Below are 22,429 nucleotides of genomic sequence, written 5' to 3'. Positions count from 1 at the left end.
CTCATTCCTCTTTCTCTGATTGATCGTCTTCTCGAAGTCGAACTTATAACAATTCCAGAATATGAGAGGCTCTCTCTTGATTCGATTGACGACGAGAAGAGATCGCGAACGCTTCTCGTTTCGATTTTACCAAGAAAAGGACCCGATTCATTTGATCGATTTTTGAACGTTTTGAAGGAAACCAAAGGACAGGAACACGTTGCAAGAAAACTACTGGGAGAAGAAGAGAAACGCGAACAAAAACGCAAGGTTCAAGGTAAAATTGAGATAAATTGAAATCAATTATATACATTTTATTCAAGGTGAAAAAAAGGAGATCAGAGAATTAAAAAGAGAATTAAATTAGAAAAACAAAAAAATGACGAAAAGGAAAACGAATTGAAGAAAGAGCGACAAGAGAAAAACAAGGAGAGGGTGACGATTATCGGACTGAGAAAAAAGGTAGGCGTGTCTAAAAAGGAAATCAAATTTGTATTTGTAAATAAATACATTTAGTTTTCAATGGGAAGTCCTAGTCTCAAATGGGAGACAAACATACCACACATGCCCATTGGTTGTGTGCCATATGGATGTGTGGCTGAAATCAATGGAATGCTATATGTTGGTTATGGGGATAGAATGTTTCAGTTTAAGAAGGGAGCGTGGGAGGGAGAGGAGCATCATTTGCCGGGGATTAAATACATAAGGAGTGTCTTTGAATGTGAAGGGAAAGGATATGTCATGGATATCAATGACAGGGGTCGATGCTTAAGTATTTATGAATGGAAAATTGAAACGAGAGAATTGAAATTATTAACTAAAATACCAGATGAATATAAACTCCTTGGGAGATCAGCAATTGGACACAATGGGAACATTTATCTTGTGGGAGGGATAGGGTATCCAATAGGGAGTGATCGAGTTGATTGTTTTGATATTAATAAGGGAGAATGGGAACCAATAAAGAAAATGAAGAATGAACGGGAAGAGTGTTCATTGGCTGTGATTGATGATAAAATATTTGTTGGAGGAGGGAGACGGGCGGGGAATTCAGTTGAATGTTTCTCAATGGAGAAACAACAGTGGATTGATATCAAACCAACTACAAAGGAATTGTGTCAATTGTCATCGTGGAATGGGAAACTCGTCGCAACAGGAGGAGAATATAGCAAATGTGTTGAAATGTATGATGAATTGTCTGGGAAATGGCTTCCATTCCCATCAATGAATAAGGGACGATGGTTACATGGTGCATGTACAACAAAAGACAATCAATTGATTGTAGTGGGGGGACACGGTGCATGGAACTCAGTTGAATGTTTGAAAATGTAAATGTGTTTTTGAGTCCCAATAAAAAATTCTATTTTTGTCGATTTCTCACCAATAAATTCTCCTTTGCACCAAAAATCCCTCAATCACTTGAAAGACGCTTTGATTGATCGTAAAACAGTAATTCCAGCGTAGAGAAAAGATTTCGGAATGCGCCTGAAAAAAGAAGAAAGAAAAATCTTTGGATGATAGAAAATTGTAGTTCTGAGCATTCAGCTCAATGCTCGTCGCCTTCCCACAAGAAATAATAATTGTTACCTTACCGATTGACTCTTCGAATCATCAAAGTCTTTGAGAAAATTCGATTTTTCGCTTTCCATCGATTTCGCGCATTACGTCGCTCATTTGAGCTGATTTCGCTTCTAAAATACCAGAAGACGCTTTAAAATCCGTTCTGGAACACAGAAGTAGGCTCAGAAGAGCATTTACCTTCTAGCGATTCGCAGCTGAAAAAACGTAAGCGCGCGAAAAGTCCCGGATTGAAAGCTTCCAATTCTCTTTCTCTCGCTCTTTCTCCCACAGTTGACGACTCAACACCGCGAATGCGAGTCGCTATCATCGAATATTACCTTCACCAAGCGAGCCAACTCCGTACGCAGTCTAGAAGATGGCGAAAACAGCAGATGTCTGTCGCTAATCTCATCTACAGTTTCCAAGATAGTGAACAAAGTGAGAAGAGTGCATATTAGACGATGAAAAAATCGTTTGACTTCCTTTTTCAGGTTTTCAATTTATCAAAACTTTTTTTATGACGAGAATGGACGGGAATTGATCGACTTCGAATCGACAAATTTTACATGGTCTAATTCTTAAAAAATTTTTGTTCAATTTTTCATTTTTATTTTCTTGAGAGAATCATTTTGCTTTCTTAAGAAACATGAATGGGATCAAGGGCAAGACTACATAATCAATAATTTCTTAATTAATTAATTAATAATCATGTTTGGGTTATAGGTTATGTGATTCTTTTGCAACTTTGCTTGCTGATGGACCACTCAATGTCAAAGCCCACATTGCAAACAGAAAATAAAAAGTGAATACATATTTAATTTTTTTTCCTTGAGGTTTGATTGGGAATTTCTTTGCATGTTGCTGACAAATTTCTAGGGGAACTACTAAACGTAGCTGATTCAAAGTAAAACATTTATTTTTCTTTTGATAGTTTAAAATTTACGATTTCACTTTCTAGTTGACTTGTGATTTATTTAATGTTCTTCTTCATCCTATTTACGTATTAGCTGCTAATTGCCAATCGTAAGACTTCAGAAGTTAATTAATGATTAATTAATAATGATTCACTAGGGCTGCATTATTGGACAATATATGTGATTGCATTTTCAAGCCATTGCTTGAATTGTCCGAAGATGCTCCACTACAGGTTAATAATTCAAAACTAATTAAAATATTTTTGACTATGCTTATGGACTGTGTAGATTGACTTCAGTCTTATAGCTGAGAATTTATTCACTGTAGCAGCTGATACGTTGACACGTGCCAAGAACAGAAGAGCATTGTACGCTCTCAGGAAAATGTACAAATAAATAAATAAATAAATACCTAATTACATATATATGGTGACGTGAATTTTCCTTTGAAGGTTTCTCATGAAAACTGCTCTTGATGACGTAGTAGTGATAGAGAGTCCAGCCAAGAAACGTCGTCATAATAGTGACGTTCCCGGAAGTGGTGATAGTTCTACTGTGGATGATGACATTTCAGTCAATTATCGTCGTTCAAAACGACTTCAAGCCTCGTCTTCATATCCTTCCCTTTCTCCAAAAATGAAACTCAATTTCGATTCTATAAGTGTTGATGAACGAAAAAAGAAATCGTCAAAAATACCCGTTTTGAAAAAGAAGAGAATAATTCGATTTTCAGGAAAACATTATAAAGGTAAATTGATCTATATAATTAAATAATTTATTTAATTATTTCCATAGCCTATGAGCCGATTGGGAAAAAGAAATTCGTCGTTTCGACGCTTAGTCCAGGCAAAAGTTTGCTGAAGAATAAGGATCCTGGTCCTTTGAGTCCACTTGAGAAAAGAAGACGACGAATTAGAGCAAGACTCAATGCTAAATTAGATTGATCTACACTTGCAATTATTTTTTGCTTCTTTGAGATGATCATGTTCTAATTAATCAATGATTACCTTCGTTCATCATTGGCTAACAGCTGCACGTGATCGAGTCTCTAGAGGCGTATCTCTCTTCTTTAGATTGCTCTCTCACACGTTGAGGAATGGATGAAGCGTGCGTTTCCCTCTTTTCCCCTAAGCTTTATAATGAAAGGCGCTACTAAGTCATCCTGTGTGGATGAATACATGTGGACTTCCCACGTAATTGCGATGTGGGAGGGAGTCTAAGGAATTTACTTGAAACGATGATTTGACGTCCAAAAATGACGCATTTCACTGTGACGTCACATCCTCAAGTCAAAAATCTGTCCAAACCCCATAACAGATATGAAATCGCTGCAGATTATCGACGTTTTCGTTGGGGGACTGCTCTTGTGGGAATTTCCCCGAACCCGAACTCTTCTCACCCGCCCTTTATGACTCATTGTTTTCCCGACTTCTCTTCATTGTTCTCTCCGCCGTCTTCGCGCTCACTGTCGTCTCATCTCCGCTCTCTTTCGCGCACAAATGTCTTTGTTCATCGACAAACGATGGGAATCGATTGTTCGACCCCAATTCGACGATCTAGTCCGAGTTCTCGATCCCAAATCCTTCCTCGATCGTCTCTATCGCGACAAACTAGTTACCTACGAGGAATATCAAGATCTTCGCTCGCTTTCGTCAAGACTAGAAAGATCGCGTACGATTCTCAACGAGATTTTGCCCCGAAAAGGACCGACGTCTTACGATCGATTTATGACGATTCTGCGTGAGACTGAAGGACAGGAACACGTCGTCGAATCGCTTTGCGAACAAGGTGAGCGAATACGGGAACAATTACGGGATTTTTGAGATTTATTTTGAAATGAGAAAGGAAGAAGATCGTTGGTGGGAGAAGAGGAGAAGGGAGAAAAGCGGCGCTTAAAAGAATTGGAGAAGAAACTGGCGAAATCGGAATTGACTAATATTGGATTGAGGAAAAAGGTGTTTTTAGTCAGAAAATGAGAATGCAAATTATAGAATGAATTTAGATTGGACCTTCGATGGGAAGTCCTAGTCTCAAATGGGAGAGAAATATACCAAATATGCCCATTGGTTGTTGGCCATGTGGATGTGTGGCTGAAATAAATGGAATGCTACATGTTGGTTGGGAGGATAGAATGTTTCAGTTTAAGAAGGGAGCGTGGGAGGGAGAGGAGCATCATCTGCCGGGGATTAAACGCATAAGGAGTGTCTTTGAATGTGAAGGGAAAGGATACGTCATGGATATCAATGAGGAGTATCGATGTTCAAGTATTTATGAATGGAAAAGTGAAACGAGAAATTTGGAATTATTAACTGAAATACCAGATGAATATCAACTCATAGGGAGATCAGCAATTGGACACAATGGGAAAATTTATCTTGTAGGAGGGAATTATCCATGCAGTGATAGAGTTCATTGTGTTGATATTAATAAGGGAGAATGGGAACCAATAAAGAAAACGAAGAAAGAACGGTCTCACTGTTCATTGGCTGTGATTGATGATAAAATGTTTTTTGGAGGAGGGATAGGGGCGGGGCATTCAGTTGAATGTTTCTCAATGGAGAAACAAGCGTGGATTGACATCGAACCAACTACAGAGGAACGGTGCCAATTGTCATCATGGAATGGGAAACTCGTCGCAACAGGAGGATGGGAATGTAGCAATTGTGTTGAAATGTATGATGAATTGTCTGGGGATTGGCTTCCATTGCCATCAATGAAAATGGGACGATATTTCCATGGTGCAGGTACAACAAAAGACAATCAATTGATTGTAGTGGGGGGAGATTGGGGTGCAGAGAACTCTGTTGAATGTTTGAAAATTTAACTGCGTTTTGGGGTCCCAATAAAAAATTCTCTTTTTGTTGATCTCTCACCAATCAATTCTCCTTTGCACCAATCAAAGACGGCGTTGGATTGTTTTGCATCGCTCTGCTCGTCGGGCCTGGCTTGCGAGGCTATGTTGACGCTGCGCTTCGACTCAACACCGCGAATAGGAGTCACCATATCATCCAGAGTCTTCGGTATGTTTTTTGTCGAAGTTTGTGCTTCGAAGAAACAGCATCAGTAGGCCAACAGAATGCGAAACAGGCTAATACGCTGAATAAACATTGAACGAAAGCTGAAATGGACCAATCACGTCGAAGGAAAGACGAAACGCATTTACCTTCTAGCGATTCGCAGCTGAAAAACGTAAGCGCGCGAAAAGCCCCGGATTAAACTCAAATTAAATGAAAAAAGATATTTCGTTAGGATTGACCTTACAAAACAATGAAATTGACATCCAAAGACTTGTTATCTTATTGTGTCCTACGCGAAAGGTTCCCAAAGCTCTTCTCGCATAAAAAACAAAAGTTGATGACGTCAAGTGACCTTCGTACAGTGCTTATCAGCATAAGTGATCATCAATGGGTAGCGTGCTTTATTTGCTTGTAGTTCAAATTCGGCTGGTTTTTTCGTACCCCTAGAGAACTTCGTAGCTCCGGAAGGCTTTTCTCTACCTTCCGCCAAATTATTTAGTCGCGTTTCGCCTCTAGCAGCGAAATACGTTCAATCATGCGCGACACTAAGGTTCGCTCGGTTTTTCGTAAAAATTTTATTCGCTCTGTACTATTTCCCACACTTTTTACCCTTGAACTCCTAATCGATGTAAACCACACGTTTTCATTGTTCCTGATTTTTAATTTATTCCTTATTTTGCGAAAAAAACGATTACGTACATTTTTCCTTTATTCGCGTTTTTTGACGAAACTACGCCATAAATCCTTTTCAACTTTCGCATCAGCCAATATCCATAAAGTACTGATGTTTTCATCGTTTCGATTTTGTCTCAAAATACTCAGTTTCGTCAAAAAAGACGAGAAAAAGAAAGGAATGAATGAAATAGTAGAGCGCGCTAGTGAATTAGTAGAGCGCGCTAGTGAGGAATTACATTTTGCGACAAAAATGCGTGGGTGAGGCTCTCAATGAAAGAACGAGCGCTATTGTGACGACACGAATTTCAGTACACTCATTGGTCAAAACACTGATATTCAAATTTTACGACTAGAGGCTTCGACGCCATTACTATCATGTAAAGAAACTCATGACCATTCGAGGGATATGCAGTATGAAGCCATAGGGCTTTAAATAACTGAGCTAGAGCGCCCTAACTGATTATCACTTATGCTGATAAGCACTGTACAAATATTCATGTCGTGCCATCGAAAGGAGACTCCCCCCGAACCAAGTCCGACCTTTATTTAGTGCGCAATTTCCGGCGCATCTCCCCATTTTTCCGTGTTCCCCTCGCCGCAAAAGAGAGAAGAGAAGAGTCTATACGATGGATGAACGATGGAGAATACGCGTCCACGACAATCTTCCGTCGATCGTCGAAGTGTTCGATCCCATGTCCGTTCTAGATCGTCTTCTCGCCGAGAGACTCGTCTCTCGAGAGCAATACGCAATGCTGCGCGATTCGTCCAAGACGAACGAAGACAAATCGCGCATGCTCCTTGTCGACATTTTGCCGCGAAAAGGTGAGACGGCCTTCGACGAGTTTGTCGACGTTCTACGAGGAACGGAACGACAAGAGCATGTTGTTCGGCAGTTTTTGGAGCCAGGAAAGAGAAGTACTATTCGGGAATGTGTTTGGATGGGATTTGACTCGATTGATTCTATGTAGAGAATGAAATTGATCGACTTGTGGATGAGAAAGTGAAGAAATTGAAGGGAGATCTCGTTCGCGCTGAAATGACTGTTGTCGGATTGAGAAAAAAGGTTGTTTAATTAGAATGATAGAAATGTGATTGGGAGTTAAATACACGTATATTTAGATTGGATCTTTGATGGGAAGTCCTAGTCTCAAGTGGGAGACAAACATACCAAACATGCCCAGTGATTGTTGGCCATTTGGACGTGTGGCTGAAATCAATGGAATGCTACATGTTGGTTCAGGGGATAGAATGTTGCAGTTTAAGAAGGAAGCGTGGGAGGGAGAGGAGCATCATCTCCCGGGGATTAAACGCATAGAGAGTGTCTTTGAATGTGAAGGGAAAGGATATGTCATGGATATCAATGACAGCGATCAATGTTCGAGTATTTATGAATGGAAAAGTGAAACGAGAAATTTGAAATTATTAACTAAAATACCAGATGAATATCAACTCGAATGGAGATCAGCAATTAGACACAATGGGAACATTTATCTTGTGGGAGGGAAGTGGAGTGATCGAGTTGATTGTTTGGATATTAGTAAAGGAGAATGGGAACCAATAAAGAAAATGAAGAATGAACGAAATTTCTGTTCATTGGCTGTGATTGATGCTAAAATGTTTGTTGGAGGAGGGTTTGGGGCGGGGAATTCAGTTGAATGTTTCTCAATGGAGAAACAAGACTGGATTGATATTAAACCAACTACAAAGAAATTGTGTCAACTGTCATCTTGGAATGGGAAACTCGTCGCAATAGGAGGATGGGGATGGAGCAATTGTTTTGAAATGTATGATGAATTGTCTGGGAAATGGCTTCCATTCCCATCAATGAATAAGGGACGATGGTTACATGGTGCATGTACAACAAAAGACAATCAATTATTTGTAGTGGGGGGATACCTTGTAGGGAACTCAGTTGAATGTTTGAAAATGTAAATGTGTTTTTGGGTCCCAATAAAAAATTCTCTTTTTGTCGATTTCTCACCAATCAATTCTCCTTTGCACCAAAAATCCTTCAATCACTTGAAAGACGCTTTGATTGATCGTAAAACAGTAATTCCAGCGTAGAGAAAAGATTTCGGAATGCGCCTGAAAAAAGAAGAAAGAAAAATCTTTGGATGATAGAAAATTGTAGTTCTGAGCATTCAGCTCAATGCTCGTCGCCTTCCCACAAGAAATAATAATTGTTACCTTACCGATTGACTCTTCGAATCATCAAAGTCTTTGAGAAAATTCGATTTTTCGCTTTCCATCGATTTCGCGCATTACGTCGCTCATTTGAGCTGATTTCACTTCTGAAATACCAGAAGACGCTTTTAAATCCGTTCTGGAACACAGAAGTAGGCTCAGAAGAGCGCATTTACCTTCTAGCGATTCGCAGCTGAAAAAACGTAAGCGCGCGAAAAGTCCCGGATTGAATGCTTCCAATTCTCTTTCTCTCGCTCTTTCTCCCACAGTTGACGACTCAACACCGCGAATACGAGTCGCTATCATCGAATATTACCTTCACCAAGCGATCCAACTCCGTACGCAGTCTAGAAGATGGCGAAAACAGCAGATATCTGTCGCTAATCTCATCTACAGTTTCCCAGATAGTGAACAAAGTGAGAAGAGTGCATTAGACGATGAAAAAATCGTTTGACTTCCTTTTTCAGGTTTTCAATTTATCAACACTTTTTTTATGACGAGAATGGACGGGAATTGATCGACTTCGAATCGACAAATTTTACATGGTCTAATTTTTTAAAAAAATGTTTGTTTAATATTTCATTTCTATTTTCTTGAGAGTATCGTTTTGCTTTCTTAGGAAACATGAATGGGATCAAGGGCAAGACTGCATAATCAATAATTTCTTAATTAATTAATTAATAATCATGTTTGGATTATAGGTTATAAGATTCTTTTGCAACTTTGCTTGCTGATGGCCCGCTCAATGTCAAAGCCCACATTGTAAACAGAAAATAAAAAGTAAATACATATTTAATTTTTTTCCTTGAGGTTTCATTTGGAATTTCTTTGCACGTTGCTGACAAATTTCTAGGGGAAATACTAAGCGTAGCTGATTCAAAAGTAAAACATCCCTTTTTCTTTTGATAGGTTAAAATTTACGATTTCACTTTCTAGTTGACTTGTGATTTATTTAATGTTCTTCTTCATCGTATTTATGTGTTAGCTGCTAATTGCCAATCGTAAGAGCCCAGAATTTAATAAATTAATAATTAATTTTTAATGATTCTCTATGGCCGCGTTATTGGACAATATATGTGATTGCATTTTCAAGCCATTTCTTGAATTGTCCGAAGATGCTCCACGACAGGTTAATAATTCAATACTAATTAAATAATATTGATTATTTTTATGGACTGTGTAGATTGACTTCAGTCTCATAGCTGAGAATTTGTTCACTGTAGCAGCTGATACGTTGACACGTGCCAAGAACAGAAGAGCATTGTACGCTCTCAGGGAAATGTAAATAAATAAATACCTAATTACGTATATGGTAACGTGAAATTTCCTTTGAAGGTTTCTTGAGAAAATTTCTCCTGATGACGTAGTAGTGATTGAGAGTCCAGCCAAGAAACGTCGTCATAATAGTGACGTTCCCGGAAGTGGTGATAGTGCTACAGTGGATGATGACATTTCCGTCAATTTTCGTCGTTTAAAACGACTTTAAGCCTCATCTCCGTCTTCTCCCCTTTCTCCACAAATGAAACTCAATTTCGATTCTATAAGTGTTGATGGACGAAAAAAGAAATCGTCAAAGATACCCGTTTTGAAAAAGAAGAGAATAATTCGATTTTCTGGAAAACATTATAAAGATAAATTGATCTAGATAATTAAATAATTTATTTAATTATTCCCATAGCCTATGAGCCGATTGGGAAAAAGAAATTCGTGGTTTCGACGCTTAGTCCAGGCAAAAGTTTGCTGAAGAATAAGGATCCTGGTCCTTTGAGTCCACTTGAGAAAAGAAGACGACGAATTAGAGCAAGACTCAATGCTTAATTAGATTGATCTACACTTGCAATTATTTTTTGCTTCTTTGAGATGATCATGTTCTAATTATAATAAATGATTACCTTCGTTCATCATTGGCTAACAGCTGCACGTGATCGAGTCCCTAGAGGCGTACCTCTCTTCTTTAGATTTGGCACTGATACGTTGATGGAAGGATAAAGCGTACGTTTCCCTCTTTTCTCCTAAGCTTTATAATGAAAGGCGCTACTAAGTCATCCTGTGTGGAAAAATACATATGGACTTCCCACGTAATTGTTTCCTACGCGAAAGGTTCCCAAAGCTCTTCTCGCATACAAAACAAAAGTCGATGACGTCAAGTGACCTTTGTACAAATATTAATTAATCATGGGGACTCCCCCCGAACCAACTCCGACCTTTATTTAGTCCCCATTGTTCCCCTCGCCGCGAAAGAGAGAAGAGAGAAGCGTCTGCGATGGATAAACGATGGATAAATCGCGTCCACGACAATCTTCCGTCGATCGTCGAAGTGTTCGATCCCATGTCCGTTCTAGATCGTCTTCTCGCCGAGAGACTCGTCTCTCGAGAGCAATACGCAATGCTGCGCGATTCGTCCAAGACGAACGAAGACAAATCGCGCATGCTCCTTGTCGACATTTTGCCGCGAAAAGGTGAGACGGCCTTCGACGAGTTTGTCGAAGTTCTACGAGGAACGGAACGACAAGAACATGTTGTTCGGCAGTTTTTGGAGCCAGGAAAGAGAAGTACGATTCGGGAATGTGTTTGGATGGGATTTGACTCAATAGATTCTATGTAGAGAATGAAATTGATCGACTTGTGGATGAGAAAGTGAAGAAATTGAAGGGAGATCTCGTTCGCGCTGAAATGACTGTTGTCGGATTGAGAAATAAGGTTCTTGAATTGGGATGATAGAAATGTGATTGGGAGTTACATATATTTAGATCGGACCTTCGATGGGAAGTCCAAGTCTCAAATGGGAGAAAAACATACCAAACATGCCCATTGGTGTTTTGCCATTTGGACGTGTGGCTGAAATCAATGGAATGCTACATGTTGGTTCAATTGATAGAATGTTTCAGTTTAATAAGGGAGCGTGGGAGGGAGAGAAGCATCATCTGCCGGGGATTAACTGGATAAGGAGTGTCTTTGAATGTGAAGGGAAAGGATATGTCATGGATACCAATTACTTGGGTCGATGTTTGAGTATTTATGAATGGAAAAGTGAAACGAGAAATTTGGGATTATTAACTAAAATACCAGATGAATATCAACTCGAAGGGAGATCAGCAATTGGACACAATGGGAACATTTATCTTGTGGGAGGGTGGGAATGGGAAAAGAGTGATCGAGTTGATTGTTTTGATATTAATAAGGGAGAATGGGAACCAATAAAGGAAATGAAGAATGGACGGGATTTGTGTTCATTGGCTGTGATTGATGATAAAATGTTTGTTGGAGGAGGGGATGGGGCGAGGAATTCAGTTGAATGTTTCTCAAGGGAGAAACAAGACTGGATTGATATCAAACCAACTACAAAGGAAGAGTGTCAATTGTCATCATGGAATGGGAAACTCGTCGCAACAGGAGGATGGGATGGGGAATATAGCAATTGTGTTGAAATGTATGATGAATTGTCTGGGGATTGGCTTCCATTGCCATCAATGAATGAGGGACGATGGTTCCATGGTGCATGTACAACAAAAGACAATCAATTGATTGTAGTGGGGGGACAGGGTGCAGGGAACTCAGTTGAATGTTTGAAAATGTAAATGTGTTTTTGGGTCTCAATAAAAAATTTCTTTTTTGTCGATTTCTCACCAATCAATTCTCCTTTGCACCAAAAATCCTTCAATCTCTTGAAAGACGCTTTGATTGATCACAAAACTTTTTCCAGCGTAAAGAAAAGATTTCGGAAAGCGCCTGAAAAAAAGAAGAAAAGAAAAATCGTTGGATGATTAGAAAATTGGAGTTCTGAGCATTCAGCTCAACGCTCGTCGCCTGCCCACAATAAATCATAATCGTAAACTTACCGATCAACTCTTCGAATCATCAAAGTCATTCACAAAAATTCGATTTTTCTGCTTTCGACCGATTCTCGCGAATTTCGTTGCCCATTTGAGCTGATTTCACTTCTAAGATACCAGAAGACGCTTTAATTAAAATCCGTTCTGGAACACAGAAGTAGGCTCAGAAGAGTGCATTTACCTTCTAGCGATTCGCAGCTGAAAAAACGTAAGCGCGCGAAAAGCCCCGGATTGAATTCTTCCAAATCTCTTTCTCTCGCTCTTTCTCCACAGTTGACGCTGCGCTTTGACTCAACAACGCGAATGCGAGTTGCTATAATTGAATATCACCTTCACTCCGTGTAGACGATGGCGAAAACAGCAGATTTCTCTCGCTAATCTCATCTACAGTTTCCACGATAGTGAAAAGAGTGAGAAGAGTACATTAGACGATGAAAAAATCGTTTGACTTCCTTTTTCAGGTTTTCAATTTATCAAAATTTATTTATGAGGAGAATGGACGCAAATTGATCAATTTCGAATCGAAAAATTTTACATGGTCTAATTTTTTACAAAATGTTTTTTCAGTTATTCATTTCTTATTTCTTGTTAGAATCGTTTTTCTTTCTTAAGAAACATGAATGGGATCAAGGGCAAGACTACATAATCAATAATTTCTAAATTAATTAATTAATAATCGTATTTGGGTTATAGGTTATGTGATTATTTTGCAACTTTTCTTGCTGATGGTCCACTCAATGTCCAAGCTCAATTTGTAAACAGAAATTAAAAAATAAATAAATAACTATTTAATTTTTCCTTGAAGTTTTATTGGGAATTTCTTTGCATGTTGCTGACAAATTTCTAAAGGAACTACTAAGCGTAGCTGATTCAAAAGTACGACATTATTTTTTCTTTTAATATTTAAAATTTAAGATTTTGAATTGACTTATGATTTATTTAATGTTCTTCTTCATCCAATTTATGTGTTAGCTGCTAACTGTCAATCGTAAAAGTTTAGAATTTAATTAATAATTATTTTTTAACGATTCACTAGGGCTGCGTTATTGAACAATATATGTGATTGCATTTTCAAGCCATTGCTTGAATTGTCCGAAGATGCTCCACTACAGGTTAATTATTCGATACTAATTAAAATGTTTTGAACTATGCTTATGGACTGTGTAGATTGATTTCAGTCTCATAGCTGAGAATTTATTCACTGTTGCAGCTGACGTGCCAAAGCAATGAAAAAAGTCGAAGACTGGGTAAGACGTTCTACGTCGCCTGGAAACGAATTCTGACGTAATCATTAGATGATTTCGTTGGGAAAACGCGGGAATTGGAAAGCTCGCATGGACGCCAATTGGTGGATCAGGGTACGGAAAAATCACGATTCCCTATAAAAATTACCAAATAAAAATAATTTTTAGAATGATTCCCTAGTGGACAAACTCTTCGGTCCACTGACAGAAAGATATGAATCTCGACCAGGGGGCTATACGCGAGTACTACGCATACCGAATCAAAAAGGCGATCAAGCCCCAATGGCAATAATCGAATGCATGAACAACGCTCTACCATTTCTGTTACCGGCGAAAGGCGGAGACGCCCACAAAGCTGCCGAAAGAAAGAAATTGCGAAAAATACCTAAAGAAGGAAAGCCTGTCTAAAATAATAAAACATTTTTGTAAAAATATATGCGATTATTCTGATTACGTAATGTATAACTCTGCTGATGACCACGCCTACTATCCTTCATCATGTGACGTTAGTACCCCCCCGGACTATATCAGCGTTTGTTTTGCTACTCGTGGACTGTACTCATTACGTATTACGAGTCCCCAAAAGTTCCCCCGAACCTTTAAGTTTTGTTCTCATCGCTTGAGATCTTGCTTTGTTTCTGCTTTTACTCTCTTTGAAATGGATCAAAGTTTCTGGATTTGCTCCTGATATGAAGCCATGTCCAAGAGAGAAGGGTCCTGCCTCGTTATAGTATCATTTTCTTCTTCGAACACAACGACATTTTCAACCTCAGAAACCAGAAGTTTCATCACGCGTCCCCAGTCGAGATCTATTGAAAGAGACAATGAGAAGACATTCAAAAGCCAGTATTTCATTCCGTGCCATTTTTGTCGCTGTCAGGGTCACATTCCATTTCAATTTGAGGTTCAATTGATGGATTACATTGTGGCTCATCCATCGAAAGGCATTTTCGTTTCATGCCCGTATAGAAGTATGCTCTTTTCAGGTCTTTTTGCAGTTCTTACGCCGGCTGGCCGGGAACGCGGTTCGAACAAGATTAGACACCTCTTTGGTGCTGAGTGGAAGATCAAGCCGGTCGAGAACAGCTTGGCGAACCTCCGCAACCGGCACACAATCATCTGGATCGCCTTCAACGTACTCCGTGCGCAACCTACGGATTAATACGTTACAAATCAAGCATTCGCGGATTATCAGAAGGTGTACCAAGCGCTTCGCTCCTCTAACGAAGACGAAGTATCCGAGGCCATGGATGGGAGGGACAGTAGAGATGCTAGCCTCGTCTCAGACCCTTTCTCGCTTTACCGGATGCTCCTCTCAAGCGAGAAAGGGTCTGGGCTGGTACCGCCTACTTTTGCCCCGCCTACGTCCACTATTGCCCCGCCTATCTCGTCAAATCCTTCTTTTCTACGCGTCTCAGCATTCGAGCGAAGCCCATAGCTCTGTTAGAGACTTTTACCATGCTTCCGCTTTTTGTCGCGATCTCTCAAGAAGAGTTCTCTAAAGCATTGCGTCACACAACGTCACAAGAAAGGCTATTTATAGTAGTTCCTGTCCCTAGGGACAGGAAATTAGGGCGGTACCAGCCCAGACCCTTTCTCGCTTGAGAGGAGCATCCGGGAAAGCGAGAAAGGGTCTGAGACGAGGCTATAGAGATGCAGGCCAATGATACGCGAGGTGTGTAATTGCATTAGATGACGATGAACCGCACCCACGAAAGGGTGGTCCTCGTGACCTATGACGCAGACCAGTTGTACCAAGCCTCTAGCCTCGGAAACCCAGACTGAGCCGCGCGCGCTAAAGCTTGGCTTCTCAGTCTGGGCAACTTTGTACTGAGCGGCGGTTCCTTTGTCGTAATTGGATTACACATTACGTCACTCCTTTCGCATTGGCACGCGACTTCCCGAACCCCGTTGGGAGCCGAAGACGTCATGGCCGCTAATGATGGCTTCTACTCTGACGTTGTACGACTTTTACGTCCAAACAAGAGCGATTGCTTCGTCCATCGGCCATCAGGCTAACGCTAACGCTGCGCTACACGGTCCTAATTTGATAATGAAGCTCGTCGCTGATTGTCCACTCTCTCAGCGAGGCTCGTCGCTGATTGGTTTATATGCGACAAAGGAACCGCCGTTTGTAAGGGAGTTGCCCAGACCCTCTCTCGCCCCGGTAACGCGCGCGAGAAGGGTCTGGGTTTCCGAGGCTACCAAGCCTCCCGTGTTTATACGGGAGATCAGGGAGAAGGGACTGACAACGCGAGGCCAGGGGGGGTATCTCAGCCTAGTGCGCTAAGGGCGCGCCCACAACAACAAAATCGCTCTTTTTTGGAAAGTTATCGTCCCTCGCTGCGTGCATTAGGCATAATCACGTAGGTTCTATTAAAAACTTTCTATAGTGTTCCTAAAATTGATGTAAACTGGGCAAAGAAGAGCATTTAGAGTAGGCCGAGCCCAATCCGGTGCCATTCTTGTGAACGGCTCGTGAGTACATACGGTTCGATGTTATCGTGAGGCTCTACAAAGAACGTTTGTAGGCCACACTTGTGTCACTCGATAGAGCTAACCCTTTGCCAAAGAATTGGCCTCAAATACTTACCGTTCAAATGCGGCTTCCGATGCCACTTCTGCGCGCTCCAAACATCAGCGATAACTCCTTAGTTCTAGCGGACTGACTCCTTAGGGCAAAAGTTGCAATCGCAGCCGTTGTTGTCTCCCGCCTCGGCGGAGGGTCTCCAGCCTCGGGAGTCATTCTCTGAGAATGAACGAACGACTGTGAGAACCGGGAAGACTCGAACGACGTACTTAGTGCCCTTTTACACAATTTGCATCAAAATGGCCGTTGCAGTGAGCACACGTTCTTGAAGATCGGACATGTTTTCCGAAAATCAACGATATCGCCGACAAGACACGGTGTATAGACCGACACAAGTCAAATATCAGTTTAACACCACATACGCTTACGTATCAGTAACAGCAGTTGGAGAGGAAACTTTTGGAGAGGCAGATTTAGGGTTGCAAAGGCGGGGCAAGTGAATTGGGCCAATAAAGACGTTTATCATAAAAGTAAAAATATGAGTGAAAACATTAGGTGATTACCTACTACGGATCGGTAGTAAACGAACATAAAAGTTTACTATCGAACAGAAAACGCCGTTTCTAAAATGGGCGTGTTCTTAGCGCACTAGGCTGAGATACCCCCCCTGACGCGAGGCTATCGAAAGGGGACTCCCCCCGAACCAACTCCTACCTTTTGCGCAATTCCTCACGCATTTCCCCTCGCAGCGAAAGAGAGAAGAGAGAAGCGTCTGCGATGGATAAACGATGGAGAAATCGCGTCCACGACAATCTTCCGTCGATCGTCGAAGTGTTCGATCCCATGTCCGTTCTAGATCGTCTTCTCGCCGAGAGACTCGTCTCTCGAGAGCAATACGCAATGCTGCGCGATTCGTCCAAGACGAACGAAGACAAATCGCGCATACTCCTTGTCGACATTTTGCCGCGAAAAGGTGACACGGCCTTCGACGAGTTTGTCGACGTTCTACGAGGAACGGAACGACAAGAGCATGTTGTTCGGCTGTTTTTGGAGCCACGAAAGAGAAGTACTATTCGGGAATGTGTTTGGATAGGATTTGACTCAATTGATTCTATGTAGAGAATGAAATTGATCGACTTGTGGATGAGGGAGTGAGGAAATTCAAGGGAGATCTTGTTCGCGCTGAAATGACTGTTGTCGGATTGAGAAAAAAGGTTGGATTGGGTTGATAGAAATGTGATTGGGAGTTACATATATTTAGATTGGTCCTTCGATGGGAAGTCCAAGTCTCAAATGGGAGACAAACATACCAAACATGCCCATCAATTGTTCGCCATATGGAAGTGTGGCTGAAATCGATGGAATGCTACATGTTGGTTCTGAGGATAGAATGTTTCAGTTTAAGAAGGGAGCGTGGGAGGGAGAGAAGCATCATCTGCCGGGAATTTATAAAATATGGAGTGTCTTTGAATGTGAAGGGAAAGGATATGTCGTGGATATGAATGACCGGTCTCGATGTTCGAGTATTTATGAATGGAAAAGTGAAACGAAAAATTTGGAATTATTAACTAAAATACCAGATGAATATCAACTCTATGGGAGATCAGCAATTGGACACAATGGGAACATTTATCTTGTGGGAGGGGGATGGGGAGGGAGGGATCGAGTTGATTGTTTTGATATTAATAAGGGAGAATGGGAACCAATAAAGAAAATGAAGAATGAACGGTGGGCGTGTTCATTGGCTGTGATTGATGATAAAATGTTTGTTGGAGGAGGGGCAAAGGCGGGAAATTCAGTTGAATGTTTCTCAATGGAGAAACTAGGGTGGATTGATATCAAACCAACTACAAAGGAAGTGTGTCAATTGTCATCATGGAATGAGAAACTCGTCGCAACAGGAGGATGGGACATGGGATATAGCAATTGTGTTGAAATGTATGATGAATTGTCTGGGGATTGGCTTCCATTGCCATCAATGAATAAGGGACGATACCTCCATGGTGCATGTACAACAAAAGACAATCAATTGATTGTAGTGGGGGGAGAGGGTGCATTGAACTCAGTTGAATGTTTGAAAATGTAAAAGTGTTTTTGGGTCTCAATAAAAAATTTTCTTTTTGTCGATTTCTCACCAATCAATTCTCCTTTGCACCAAAAATCATTCAATCTCTTGAAAGACGCTTTGATTGATCGTAAAACAGTGATTCCAGCGTAAAGAAAAGATTTCGGAATGCGCCTGAAAAAAGAAGAAAGAAAAATCGTTGGATGATAGAAAATTGGAGTTCTGAGCATTCAGCTCAATGCTCGTCGCCTTCCCACAATAAATCATAATTGTTACCTTACCGATTGACTCTTCGAATCATCAAAGTCTGAGAAAATTCGATTTTTCGCTTTCCATCGATTTCGCGCATTACGTCGCTCATTTGAGCTGATTTCGCTTCTAAAATACCAGAAGACGCTTTAAAATCCGTTCTGAAATACAGAAGTAGGCTCAGAAGAGCGCATTTACATTCTAGCGATTCGCAGCTGAAAAAACGTAAGCGCGCGAAAAGTCCCGGATTGAATGCTTCCAATTCTCTTTCTCTCGCTCTTTCTCCCACAGTTGACGACTCGACATCGCGAATACGAGTCGCTATCATCGAATAGTACCTTCACCAAGCGATCCAACTCCGTACGCAGTCTAGAAGATGGCGAAAACAGCAGATATCTGTCGCTAATCTCATCTACAGTTTCCAAGATAGTGAACAAAGTGAGAAGAGTGCATATTAGACGATGAAAAAATCGTTTGACTTCCTTTTTCAGGTTTTCAATTTATCAAAACTTATTTTATGACGAGAATGGACGGGAATTGATCGACTTCGAATCGACAAATTTTACATAATCAAATTTTTAAAAAAGATGTTTGTTCAATTTTTCATTTCTATTTTCTTGAGAGAATCATTTTGCTTTCTTAAGAAACATGAATGGGATCAAGGGCAAGACTACATTTCTAATTTAATTAATTAATTAATTAATTAAATAATAATCATGTTTGGGTTATAGGTTATGTGATTCTTTTGCTACTTTTCTTGCTGATGGTGCACTCAATGTCAAAGCCCACATTGCAAACAGAAAATAAAAAGTGAATACATATTTAATTTTTTTTCCTTGAGGTTTGATTGGGAATTTCTTTGCATGTTGCTGACAAATTTCTAGGGAAACTACTAAGCGTAGCTGATTCAAAAGTAAAACATTCCTTTTTCTTTTGATATTAAAAATTTGAGATTTCGATTTCTAGTTGACTTGTGATTTATTTAATGTTCTTCTTCATCCTATTTATGTGTTGGCTGCTAATTGCCAATCGTAAGAGTTAAGAATTAATTAATTTTTAATTTTTGACGATTCACTAGAGCTGCGTTATTGGACAATATATGTGATTGCATTTTCAAGCCATTGCTTGAATTGTCCGAAGATGCTCCACTACAGGTTAATAATTCAATACTAATTAAATAATATTGACTATTTTTATGGACTGTGTAGATTGATTTCAGTCTCATAGCTGAGAACTTGTTCACTGTAGCAGCTGATGCGTTGACACGTGCCAAGAACAGAAGAGCATCGTACGCTCTCAGGGAAATGTAAATGAATAAATACCTAGTTATATATATATGCTGACGTGAATTTTCCTTTGAAGGTTTCTCTCGAGAATCACTACTGATGACGTAGGAGTGATTGAGAGTCCAGCCAAGAAACGTCGTCATAATAGTGACGTTCCCGGAAGTGGTGATAGTGCTACAGTGGATGATGACATTTCCGTCAATTATCGTCGTTCAAACCTCATCTCCGTCTCCTCCCCTTTCTCCAAAAATGAAACTCAATTTCGATTTTATAAGTGTTGATGGTCGAAAAAAGAAATCTTCCAAAATACCCGTTTTGAAAAAGAAGAGAATTATTCGATTTTCTGGAAAATATTATAAAAGTAAATTAATCTATATAATTAAATAATTTATTTAATTATTTCCATAGCCTATGAGCCGATTGGGAAAAAGAAATTCGTCGTTTCGACGCTTAGTCCAGGCAAAAGTTTGCTGAAGAATAAGGATCCTGGTCCTTTGAGTCCACTTGAGAAAAGAAGACGACGAATTAGAGCAAGACTCAATGCTAAATTAGATTGATCTACACTTGCAATTATTTTTTGCTTCTTTGAGATGATCATGTTCTAATCAATCAATGATTACCTTCGTTCATCATTGGCTAACAGCTGCACGTGATCGAGTCCCTAGAGGCGTACATCTCTTGTTTAGATTGTTCTCTGATACGTTGAGGGAAGGGGGCAAGCGTGCGTTTCCCTCTTTTCCCCTAAGCTTTATAATGAAAGGCGCCACTAAGTCATACGGTGTGGATGAATACATGTGGACTTCTCACGTAATTGGGATGTGGGAGGGAGTCTAAGGAATTTACCTGAAACGATGATTTGACGTCCAAAATTGGCGCATTTCACTCTGACGTCACATCCTCAAGTCGATAATCTGTCCAAACCCCATAACAGATTAGAAATCGTAGCAGATTATCCACGTTTTCGTTGGGGGACTACTCTTGTGGGGATTTTCCCCTAACCCGAACTCTTCTCACCCGCCTTTATGACTCATTGTTTTCCCGACTTCTCCTCATTGTTCTCTCCGCCGTCTTCGCGCTCACTGTCGTCTCATCTCCCCACAGAGTCCCCAAACTCGCTTGCCTTCGTTTTTTTCGCTGTCTGCTTCGTTGAGCTAGAATGGATGAAAGATGGAAGAAACGCGTGTTTCCCATTCTTCCCGCTCTGCTCGAGATTCTCATGCCTCTCTCTCTTATCGATGGTCTACTCGCCGTCTCTCTTATCGCTCTTGAAGAATATGAAGAGCTCTCTCTTCCAATCTACAATGACGTCAAGCGATCGCGAATGCTCCTTCTCTCTATTTTACCGAAAAAGGGACCCGGCTCCTTTGATCGATTTATGAACGTTTTGAAAGCAACCGAAGGACAAGAACACGTCGCACAAAGAATAATGGAAAATGAAAGCGATAAGAGTTCAGAGCGCCTTGTGGAATGGGAAGAAAAAGTCAAGGAATTAGAAAGAGAATTGAAAAAAGAGAGAGAAGAGAAAGAAGAAAAAACGAGACAATTACAGAAAGAAAAAGAAGAGAAAAACAAGGAATATGTGACAAACATTGGTCTGAGAACTAAGGTGGGGGAGTGTCAAAAAGAAAAATCGAATATTTGGTTTGAAATTAGATACATTTAGCTTGGACCTTCGATGAGAAATCCTAGTCTCAAATGGGAGACAAACATACCAAACATGCCCATTGGTTGTTTGCCAATTGGACGTGTGGCTGAAATCAATGGAATGCTACATGTTGGTTGGGGGGATAGAATGTTTCAGTTTAAGAAAGGAGCGTGGGAGGGAGAGGAGGATCATCTTCCGGGGATTAAACGCATAAGGAGTGTCTTTGAATGTGAAGGGAAAGGATATTTCATGAATGTCAATGACATAAATCGATGTTCGAGTATTTATAAATGGAAAAGTGAAACGAGAAATTTGGAATTATTAACTAAAATACCAGATGAATGTCAACTCAAATGGAGATCAGCAATTGGACACAATGGGAACATTTATCTTGTGGGAGGGGATTGGTGGAGTGATCGAGTTGATTGTTGTGATATTAATAAGGGAGAATGGGAACCAATAAAGAAAATGAAGAATAAACGGTATTCGTGTTCATTGGCTGTAATCAATGATAAAATGTTTGTTGGAGGAGGGAAAGGGGCGGGGAATTCAGTTGAATGTTTCTCAATGGAGAAACAAGAGTTCATTGATATCACACCAACTACAAAGGAGGAGTGTCAATTGTCATCATGGAATGGGAAACTCGTCGCAACAGGAGGAAGGGGAGAGAGCAATTGTGTTGAAATGTATGATGAATTGTCTGGGGATTGGCTTCCATTGCCATCAATGAATCAGGAACGACACTTGCATGGTGCATGTACAACAAAAGACAATCAATTGATTGTAGTGGGGGGAAGGGGTGCTTTGAACTCAGTTGAATGTTTAAAAATGTAAATGTGTTTTGGGTCTTAATAAAAAATTCTCTTTATGTCGATTTCTCACCAATAAAATCTCCTTTGCACCAAAAATCATTCAGTCTCTTGAAAGACGCTTTGATTGATCATAAACAGTTTTTCCGGCTCAGAGAAAAGATTGCGGAAATCGCCTGAAAAAAGAAGAAAGGAAAAATCGTTGGATAATAGAAAATTGGAGTTCTGAACATTCAGCTCAATGCTCGTCGCCTGCCCAAAAAAAATGAGAAATTTTACCTTACCGATCAACTGTTCGAGTATCAAAGTCTTTCAGAAAATTCGATTTTTCCGCTTTTGACCGTTTCGCGCATTTCGTTGCCCATTTGAGATGATTTCAACTCTAAGATACCAGAAGAAGCTTTAAAAACCGTTCTGAAAGACAGAAGTAGACTGTGAT

The 22,429-nt window shown here is 40.3% G+C and overlaps 5 protein-coding genes and 2 long non-coding RNA genes across 9 annotated transcripts; 6 read left to right on the top strand and 1 right to left on the bottom strand.

Moving 5' to 3' along the window:
- The first annotated feature begins 309 nt into the window (after window positions 1–309).
- On the top strand, window positions 310–1,352 carry LOC136199767 (kelch-like protein 5). The gene is made up of 2 exons (XM_065990059.1): window positions 310–441; window positions 496–1,352. The coding sequence occupies exon 2, from the start codon at window positions 502–504 to the stop codon at window positions 1,309–1,311; it is 810 nt and encodes a 269-aa protein (XP_065846131.1). The 5' UTR covers window positions 310–441; window positions 496–501; the 3' UTR covers window positions 1,312–1,352.
- Window positions 1,353–2,503: 1,151 nt separating this feature from the next.
- LOC136199763 (uncharacterized) lies at window positions 2,504–3,480 on the top strand. Its single transcript, XM_065990058.1, has 5 exons — window positions 2,504–2,562; window positions 2,611–2,686; window positions 2,742–2,839; window positions 2,906–3,201; window positions 3,249–3,480. Coding segments are annotated over exons 3-5 (447 nt in total). The 5' UTR covers window positions 2,504–2,562; window positions 2,611–2,686; window positions 2,742–2,837; the 3' UTR covers window positions 3,398–3,480.
- Window positions 3,481–3,851: 371 nt separating this feature from the next.
- Window positions 3,852–8,089, top strand: LOC136199759 (uncharacterized). 2 transcript variants are annotated; one of them, XM_065990053.1, is made up of 6 exons: window positions 3,852–4,241; window positions 4,299–4,408; window positions 4,456–5,642; window positions 5,703–7,060; window positions 7,114–7,208; window positions 7,265–8,089. In XM_065990053.1, the coding sequence occupies exons 4-6, from the start codon at window positions 6,772–6,774 to the stop codon at window positions 8,075–8,077; spliced, it is 1,197 nt and encodes a 398-aa protein (XP_065846125.1). In that variant the 5' UTR covers window positions 3,852–4,241; window positions 4,299–4,408; window positions 4,456–5,642; window positions 5,703–6,771; the 3' UTR covers window positions 8,078–8,089. The 2 variants fall into 2 exon arrangements, with proteins under 2 accessions (XP_065846125.1, XP_065846124.1); XM_065990052.1 differs by lacking the exons at window positions 5,703–7,060; window positions 7,114–7,208; window positions 7,265–8,089 and having other exon boundaries at window positions 3,882–4,241; window positions 4,456–5,325.
- Window positions 8,090–8,558: 469 nt separating this feature from the next.
- LOC136199765 (uncharacterized) lies at window positions 8,559–10,138 on the top strand. Its single transcript, XR_010673171.1, has 8 exons — window positions 8,559–8,745; window positions 8,797–8,894; window positions 8,949–8,969; window positions 9,031–9,091; window positions 9,140–9,211; window positions 9,266–9,458; window positions 9,513–9,610; window positions 9,665–10,138. It is a non-coding gene; the product is annotated as an uncharacterized lncRNA (long non-coding RNA).
- A 399-nt stretch (window positions 10,139–10,537) lies between these two features.
- Window positions 10,538–18,070, top strand: LOC136199760 (uncharacterized). 2 transcript variants are annotated; one of them, XM_065990054.1, is made up of 3 exons: window positions 10,538–10,881; window positions 10,935–11,029; window positions 17,198–18,070. In XM_065990054.1, exons 1-3 carry the CDS (start codon window positions 10,593–10,595, stop codon window positions 18,020–18,022), a joined length of 1,209 nt encoding a protein of 402 aa, XP_065846126.1. In that variant the 5' UTR covers window positions 10,538–10,592; the 3' UTR covers window positions 18,023–18,070. The 2 variants fall into 2 exon arrangements, with proteins under 2 accessions (XP_065846126.1, XP_065846127.1); XM_065990055.1 differs by lacking the exons at window positions 10,538–10,881; window positions 10,935–11,029 and adding exons at window positions 16,607–17,002; window positions 17,056–17,150.
- On the bottom strand, window positions 15,672–16,600 carry LOC136199766 (uncharacterized). Its single transcript, XR_010673172.1, has 3 exons — window positions 16,206–16,600; window positions 16,000–16,155; window positions 15,672–15,918 (listed from the first exon to the last, which is right to left on the bottom strand). It is a non-coding gene; the product is annotated as an uncharacterized lncRNA (long non-coding RNA).
- A 2,538-nt stretch (window positions 18,071–20,608) lies between the features above and the next one.
- On the top strand, window positions 20,609–22,055 carry LOC136185171 (uncharacterized). Its single transcript, XM_065972248.1, has 2 exons — window positions 20,609–21,142; window positions 21,200–22,055. The coding sequence occupies exons 1-2, from the start codon at window positions 20,693–20,695 to the stop codon at window positions 22,013–22,015; spliced, it is 1,266 nt and encodes a 421-aa protein (XP_065828320.1). The 5' UTR covers window positions 20,609–20,692; the 3' UTR covers window positions 22,016–22,055.
- The last annotated feature ends 374 nt before the right edge of the window (window positions 22,056–22,429 follow it).

The sequence above is a fragment of the Oscarella lobularis genome, chromosome 1, assembly GCF_947507565.1.
Source record: "Oscarella lobularis chromosome 1, ooOscLobu1.1, whole genome shotgun sequence".
NCBI classification, from domain to species: Eukaryota; Metazoa; Porifera; class Homoscleromorpha; order Homosclerophorida; family Oscarellidae; genus Oscarella; species Oscarella lobularis.
The sequence above is the reverse complement of the archived record's forward strand: the minus strand, read 5'-3'. Positions and strand labels throughout refer to the sequence as shown.

Coding starts and splice junctions, on each gene's coding strand:
- LOC136199767 (XM_065990059.1), top strand. CDS start 502: ATGGGAAGTCCTAGTCTCAAATGGGAGACAAACATACCACACATGCCC.
- LOC136199763 (XM_065990058.1), top strand. Junction 3,202..3,248: donor TTCAGGAAAACATTATAAAG/GTAAATTGATCT, acceptor TTATTTCCATAG/CCTATGAGCCGATTGGGAAA.
- LOC136199759 (XM_065990052.1), top strand. CDS start 3,953: ATGTCTTTGTTCATCGACAAACGATGGGAATCGATTGTTCGACCCCAA. Junction 4,242..4,298: donor CGAATCGCTTTGCGAACAAG/GTGAGCGAATAC, acceptor GAAATGAGAAAG/GAAGAAGATCGTTGGTGGGA. Junction 4,409..4,455: donor ATATTGGATTGAGGAAAAAG/GTGTTTTTAGTC, acceptor GAATGAATTTAG/ATTGGACCTTCGATGGGAAG.
- LOC136199760 (XM_065990054.1), top strand. CDS start 10,593: ATGGATAAACGATGGATAAATCGCGTCCACGACAATCTTCCGTCGATC. Junction 10,882..10,934: donor TTTGGAGCCAGGAAAGAGAA/GTACGATTCGGG, acceptor GATTCTATGTAG/AGAATGAAATTGATCGACTT. Junction 11,030..17,197: donor TTGTCGGATTGAGAAATAAG/GTTCTTGAATTG, acceptor ACATATATTTAG/ATTGGTCCTTCGATGGGAAG.
- LOC136185171 (XM_065972248.1), top strand. CDS start 20,693: ATGGATGAAAGATGGAAGAAACGCGTGTTTCCCATTCTTCCCGCTCTG. Junction 21,143..21,199: donor ACATTGGTCTGAGAACTAAG/GTGGGGGAGTGT, acceptor AGATACATTTAG/CTTGGACCTTCGATGAGAAA.